At 33.3% G+C, this 8,009-nt stretch overlaps 1 protein-coding gene across 1 annotated transcript; it reads left to right on the top strand.

Moving 5' to 3' along the window:
- Nucleotides 1–5,616: 5,616 nt before the first annotated feature.
- LOC133679206 (aluminum-activated malate transporter 2-like) lies at nt 5,617–7,720 on the top strand. Its single transcript, XM_062101737.1, has 5 exons — nt 5,617–6,089; nt 6,181–6,321; nt 6,434–6,816; nt 6,911–7,054; nt 7,158–7,720. Exons 1-5 carry the CDS (start codon nt 5,801–5,803, stop codon nt 7,620–7,622), a joined length of 1,422 nt encoding a protein of 473 aa, XP_061957721.1. The 5' UTR covers nt 5,617–5,800; the 3' UTR covers nt 7,623–7,720.
- Nucleotides 7,721–8,009: the final 289 nt, after the last annotated feature.

An 8,009-nucleotide genomic window follows, 5' to 3' on the forward strand; every position in this document is an offset into this window, starting at 1 on the left:
TGTATCATCCCTTTTTTTTGGTACAGAACAAATGCCCTTTTTTTCCAGGATAAGAAAAATGCCATTATTCTTTTCAGCCATTAGGGTTTATAACTTACGTCCATGTTTACTCGTCTTTTTGGCGAAGACAGCATAGATGGCACATCAGCTATCAATAACAAACTCAAGCCCGAAGTAATCCAATCTGTTTGCAACTCTTCTTTGATTCTTTAGCAGCTCAATGAGCTAGCCTAAATTATATATAAGATGCTCTTTTGTTTTTCATCCATCATCATCGATCATGTGCTCAAATATCTTTAATGGGGGCATAAAATGGACGAAAGATTCCCAAGCCCCACTATATTATGTGCTTGAAAATCCAACTTTGATCATTTACACTTGCATTTAAGTTTGTGTTTAGTGTCGGTAGTTTTTTTGTTTTCCTAGAGTTTTTAGTGGATTTTATACCTACAAAACTATGATACGTGTTAATTAACAAAACATTTTTAGATCTGGGACAAAACACAAACTTTATCTAACAAGATTTACTTTATCTAACAAGAGTTAGATCATTGAAAACAAGATTTCAAATGGTACTTTTGATATCCACAAGGCTTAAACTCCATTGGATACAAAGTAATATGCCTCTTTTGTAGATATAATATGAGAATGGCAATGAGTACACCACATGTTCGAAGTTTGATCTGAACTTTTCTTTTCATATTTTAAGGCTACGAGAAGAAACGTGGCGAGGGCATCTCAACGTGCTAACAAGATTTGAAACTTATGTGTTAGAAAACCATTTCAATCCAATAACTTAAACAGTTAAGTGAGGTTATATGATATGATTTATATCCCCTCAAGTGAAAGCCTTTTAGGATATGATTTATATTATTCTAACACACTCCTTCAAGGGAAAACCCTTTAGACTTGAAACTTGCACAAACTTACTTTATCTTATGCTTAATTTTTATCAAATAAATGAGGATGATGAGATTCAAACTCGTGACCACTTAATCATCAAGATTTTGATACCATGTTAAAGAATCATCTCAACCTAATAATTTAAACTATTAGATGAGGTTCCAGAATAAAATTTATATTATTTTACATGATCAAACTTGTGATTGCGTCTATCTCCAACCAGTCCATCGATTAACAGAGAACTATATATCAGCCCGTTTTTGTGAGAGAAAATACCCTCTCATGCTTAAATATATAGATGAAGTAAGAGCAGACACGACATGCGGTAATCACCATAAACGTAGTCACCAGAGGCCATGTCTCGTGTCTTAGTGCCTGCAAATTGCAGAGCTTTCTAAGAATAAAGAGTTCTTTCAGAGTAAACACTCACCACACAAAATGAACGTGAAGCAGTGGCAAGCAGCAAAGGACGAAAAGGTGGGATTTGAGTGTTTTCCACTAGGATCTCCATTTTGTTAGTAGCTAGATAGAAAAGTCCTCTATTTTGTTCGATATACCGTGGATTTGAGAAATTTGCACCAGCTTTTCAAAGATTGGTAGGAGCATGTATCACTTTAATAAATCACCCCACTTATCACAGCAGTTCCACTAACTTTCGACTCCAGACAAATCAAGAGAGACTCAATCATGAAAGGTTACTTGAGGCAACTTCCATGCTTTGTGTTGCTTTCAAAGACAGAAACATTGAATCATCATTTCAATTTTAAAAGAAATCAACACCATATTGATATTCATATGGACTTTTACGTCAAGTGCAGAATTTAATTAAGTTTTTTATCAGTTTCTTAGTCATCTAGAGAGCATCATAGAGTAATTTGTTTATTGTTTTGTCTTGGACGTGGCTCTTTAATCAAAAGCATGTTACCATTCCACTTACCTCTCAGCCACTGAGAAGTGTTCTCAGAGATTAAAAAAGAAGAAGAAATGATTCATAATTGCCTGACCATTTTGGTTCCATTTATTTAATTCGGTGCCAAAACTCTTGAATTCATTGCAAACAGAGTAGGGTTTGATTTAAAAAAATTAATAAAAATGAGCATTAAATTAATTAGACTCAAATGATTCGGCTGATCAACTTGTTATCTTGTTACCCTGAATAAATTCGGGTAAAATTCAATTGAATTAACTTCAAGATATTTTTTTATAATTATTATAAGATAATATTGTTCTAATTGTTTTTTTTTTAAAGAAACTCTAATGAAATGACACTACTTTGAGATCATCTGGTCAGGCTAGACAAAAACCGAATATGTTGGTTTAGGAGATAGTTTTCAGACTCGGTCCGTTTCAAGACCCGGGTTCTGAATTTTTACTGTCGTCTAAGTCAATTTTTTTTTTTTAAATCAAAACGATGTCGTTTTAATAAAAAAATAAAAGTTAATGGGTTATAACCGGATTTTTGACCGGGTCTTGCCGGGTCAACTAGGTTACACCGAATTTTTTCTTTCTCTATTTTTTCTTTAACTCGGTCTAGTATCAGCCCTAGATCAACCGGGTCTCAAATAAACTTGCTAGGCCAGGCCGGATTTCAAAATCATGGTTAATGATTACAAGTCTCCTAAAAAAAAAATCGAAATATTAAGTTCTGTAGAAAAGTCCAGTCCCAATTACATAAGGCTCTGTTGCATCTTTTTTCAAGGGAAGACAGTGAGACCTAAACCCCAATATCAGATGGACGGCTGGCTACACATCATAATACCTTTTCTTATACAATTAACCTACAACATTAAAAAATTTAAAATTTGTTATGGTGCTTTATTGTTTCTATAAATAGTTAATAATAAAACACTTTAATATGTTTTTTAAGTCAATTTATAACAATTTAGTGTTCTAGCTTAGTTGGTAACAAACAAGAAAAAAATCACAAGATTGCATATTCAAATCATGATGTATGTTTTTTTTTTAAAAAAGAAAATAGAGTTTTAAATCTAGGGGAGTCTATCCCACATGTTGTATTTTTGACGGGTTAAACAACGAAATTCTATTTGATCTAATATGTTAACTTCTCGATACTAAAAAAAATTATCATCTTAAGTTTATTTAAAAATTAAACCTTGTTTTTACTGGTTATTCAAATTATTTTTAAAATTGTCAAATCAACTAAGTAATATCCAATAAACTCATGAATAATTTGACAAGATAATCAAGAAATTAATCTAAAGATTTCAAAATTAGCTCATAGAGTTTCATTTAATATCAATATTAAAAAAAAATCATAAAAGACATTTTTTACAGTAAAAGATTTTTATTCCTGCTCACAGCGTAACAGGGTTATATATATATATATATATATATATATATATATATATTAAAGTCAGACTTCTCACATAAATGACATGATCGTACACTATGAGTGATTTGGACCCACACATTCTTATATAATTATTGTTTTAAAACTTGAATTGGTTTGGCTGTTAATTCGTAACTCGATAATATAATTGACTTCTTTAAAAATCTTCCGTTGAAAACAAAAATAGAAAAAGAAAAAACTTCGTGGACTCATTTAAGAATTCTGGTTTACTTGGTGACTTTGTTAGTCCGGGCTGGTTCCATTAAAATAAAGCTATTAAAAAAAATTAATTTTTTTTGTAATTTAAATAATATTATTTTAAAAATTTTAAAAAATAGAATTAACTCGTTTGATCCCAACCTATAACCCAAGTTGTGCCCCAAATAAATTCCAAAGTAGGATGTTAAAAGTAGTCTCGAATATAAGTAAATAGTAGAAAGCCGAGCATCTTTCTAACATGCTTGGAGTTTCACAATTCAGGATAATTCTTGAATTGAGTCAGCATGCATATTCGAAGAACTAATAACACTTTAATCTTTTATCACCTTGAATTACTTAATTAATTATTCTCTCTTTTTTTTTTCAGTTTATGCTTTTATGACGAGGCATCATGATTCAAGCAGATTTTGAAGAATGGATGTCCCAGCTGCCAGAAAAATTTGAAGTTAGGTTCGCCGGCATGGGATCCCATTCTACACTTGAATATAGAGAACGGTGCAGGTGCAGGAGACGAGCTTGTTTGGAGAAAATATAATTGTGATTGTTTTTTAAAATATATTTTATATTAAAATATATTAGAATGATATTTTTTATTTTTTAATAATTATTTTTAAATAAAAAAACAGTGCAGGGACAGTTTTACCATTAAAAAACAATAGAGATTGATTTTGGCCCAAGGGAAAACATCACCATTGAAGAAAAAAATGTCGAAAATGATTAATGAAAAGTATAACCCTAATTAATGTTTAAACTAGTCTGAAGTTATATCTAAAGAAATTGAAAAATATATATATATAATATATGTATAAAACGCTGCATGCCAACTTATAATAAAAAACCAGATGTTGTTTCTCGCACCATGAAAAAATAATTCTTAAGAATAATTTATCAAAACTATTTTGAAATCAACAACTGTTTAAATTGATAGAAAATCTAAAAATATCTAGAAAAAATAAAGAAAACTAACATGTTCTCAGTTGATTACAATAAATTGACCCATTATAGAACAATGCCGATCAAATGTCTTGATAAAATTTTAGCATAATCGAGTGTGGATTTTGTGCCTCTTTATAGTATAGGTGAGATTTTTTTATATTAAATTTTATCTTTGTTTTTTTTATTTTTATTTTCTTACTTTGATATTTTTTTTAAATTAGTGTTTTTTTATTATCTTATTTTTTAACATTAAATTAATTAAAAATTAAGTTTATTGATCGAGTTCGAGTTTAGAATTCTAAGAGTTGCGAATTTTAGAAATTAACCCAAGTTGAAAATGTTTGTTTAAATTCACATTTATTCTTTTTAAATTGGTTCGTATACTAGTTTTTTTTTTTTTTTGTTTTCTCAATTTACAATTGGAGTGATTGTTTTTTTTTAAAAAAAAAAAACCGGATACACAAATCTAAGTTACGTACTAAATTAAAACTCTTGATAAAAAGGGAAGATTCTCTCTCCAGCGTTCAAAATCAACACGAGTTGAAGACAGTAAACAAAGCAGTGTACCATCAAAACCTCACGACTCTCGAGTTTCCAGCTGGACACTCACTCAGAAGTCCCTTGGAGGTTGACCAACAACAACAACTCAAGAAAAGAAAAAAAAAATGTAAGAGAACCGAGTAAAATCACCCGTCCTTTTCCAGACAGTGCAATACAGATAAGAAACAACAGAACATATGGCTACGTGTCAGAATCATTGAGGTAATCTTGTCTGTCTGTCTTCCTTCCCTCAACCACTTATCATATCAAAGAGAAATTTTCGGACAGTAGTGTCACAACTGTACCACAAAATGTCCGTAGAAATGGCCGCCCCAAGAGACACTCCTAGAGTTCCTACCTGGTTACGTCTCCCATGAAGTGAAATTTCTAGGATACTACTGTCGGTTCATGCTAGAAACGGACATAGAGCCTACAAAACGTGTTTCACTCCTACAAGAGGGGTTTTACCGAACCCAAACCAAAATATGGCGTGCCGGTGACCCGTAAGAATTAATTGTGAGAGTTTTGAGATTTTTAAAATAATATCTTACAAGGTTTTCATACATGAAACGAAAAAACGTGAGCTGAACTTGTGGGATTCTTTTGGTCCCCACTCCCCATGCAAATATTTGTAACCTATAAATAGAGAAGCTGCCTTCTCCTCCGTCCAAAGCAACAATCTCCCTATTGCCAAAGAACAAGATCGAACAAGCTAAGCTCCCTTCAATTACAGCCAACATTTCTCTGTAAGATCAGAGTCAAGCTCAAGCTCTCTTCTTTTCTCAAGGAGATAGAAGAAAAGTGCCCAGTGCCCATAGAAACCTTTTCAAGTTTGCTGCCATAAACCTTGCTATGGAAAGGTCAAGTGGAATGCAAAACATTAATGGTGGTTGTTTTTCCAGAGGATGTGGGTGGATCAAGTCCTTGCCTGAGAGATCAAAGGCTAAGATAGTTGAATGTGCAAGGAAAATAAAGAAATTAGGACAAGATGATCCAAGAAGAGTTAATCATTCAGTAAAAGTAGGACTAGCCATCACATTGGTATCATTGTTCTACTACTTTGAACCTCTCTACGATGGCTTTGGTGACTTTGCAATGTGGGCTGTTATGACTGTTGTGGTGGTCTTCGAATTCTCTGTTGGTGAGTTACATAAGCTAATAGTCCATCTTTATCATTCAAAAACTAAGGAAATTAATGCTTGATAGATGACTACTAATTGATTATAATGCAGGAGCAACACTTGGTAGAGGTCTCAACAGAGGTTTGGCAACATTTCTAGCGGGAGCTCTTGGGTTTGGTGCACATCGCTTGGCCACTCTATCTGGAGAGAAAGGAGAGCCCATGCTTCTTGGGCTCTTTGTCTTTCTACTTGGTAAATATTAATTCACTAGTAAACAACTTCTATTTCACACAGTTCTTCATTTTCTTTCATTCTCGAAACAACTTCAAGAATTTTGTTGTGACTGGCTGGTGATGTTATGCAGCTACAACGGTGACATTTGTTCGGTTCTTTCCAAGAATGAAGGCAAGATATGATTATGGGCTTCTCATATTTATCTTGACATTCTGTTTGATATCGGTTTCGGGTTACCGAGATGATGAAGTGCTAGACATGGCCCATAAGAGAGTCTCAACCATTCTTATTGGTGGCCTTACTGCTGTGTTTGTGTGCATTTGCATTTGCCCAGTATGGGCTGGTGACGATCTTCACAATCTTGCTGCTACCAACATTGAAAAACTTGGGATTTTCTTGGAACATTTCGGGGTTGAATTCTTTCGTAAACCAGGAGAGGGAGAATCAATTAACAAGGCATCTTTGCAAGGCTATAAGAGTGTCCTCAACTCAAAAAACATGGAAGAATCACTGGTAAGCAAAAACTAAGAGCTGAAACCTCCTGTCTCTCAATTTCAATTTCTAGAATACAACTCAAATAATGAATTTTCTCCATGTGTTTGTACAGGTTAATTTTGCAAGATGGGAACCTGGTCATGGCCAGTTCAAGTTTCGTCATCCTTGGAAACACTACCTCAAGTTTGGAAGCCTAACTAGGCAATGTGCCTACAGAGTCGAAGCTCTTAATGGCTACCTCAATTCTGACATTAAGGTATGAACTCTGTCCACTCAAAATCATTACACAGAGAAAAAAAAATGCAACTAGACATTAACAGAGATTACTAATGTGTTCAAAATGGAAACAATTTTTGCAGACACCACCAGAAATCCAAGGCATGATTCAGGATTCATGCACAAAAATGAGCTCAGAATTAGGAAAAGCATTGAAGGAATTAGCATTGGCTATCAAAAGGATGACCCCACCATCCTCTGCCAGTTCCCACCTTGTAAAATCAAAAAATGCTGCCAAGAACCTGAAGCTCTTGCTCTATTCAGACCTGTGTAGCGGCATTAACCTCTTAGAAGTTGTACCAGCCGTTACTGTCACTTCTCTACTATTTGAGGTGATCTCTTGCACAGAGAAAATTGCTGAGGCAATTCATGAATTAGCCTCCCTTGCACAGTTTGAAAACGTAGAACAAGAGAAACCAAAATTACCTGAGCAGGGAGAAATGCAGCAGGGTGCTAACATGGATGTACATCATCATGTTGTTACAATTGACCAGCCACCTCCAGTTAAGCCACAGAATGGGAGTTTGTCATCGTCGACAACTAGTTGAAATTTGATAAAGATGTAAACATTTTACTAATTTAACATATGTAAAATACAGCATGCGATGATGTTTAAAAATATAATAAGGTTTTTTTGATGGGTTGATTATATGTTCATTCAAATAACTTTTTTATTCAAAGTAAATGAAACTCTCTTGATGAATGGCTTCTAGATACATATAAAAAGTCTTCTTTTGGATGGTTTAATGACTCTCCGATGGTAAAGTCGGTAATCTTATAGAGAAAATGAGTAATAAATATGTTAGAAAGCCTTAAATTCCAAGAATAAGGTTGTTCTTGTGTTTAATATATATGTATTTTGAATGTAAAATCTTAAACTTTTTACCTAAATAGTTTAAGGGGTATTTATAGCTCTTTAACCATGTCTTTTTCTT

Source organism: Populus nigra, chromosome 19 (genome assembly GCF_951802175.1).
Source record: "Populus nigra chromosome 19, ddPopNigr1.1, whole genome shotgun sequence".
Lineage (NCBI taxonomy): Eukaryota > Viridiplantae > Streptophyta > Magnoliopsida > Malpighiales > Salicaceae > Populus > Populus nigra.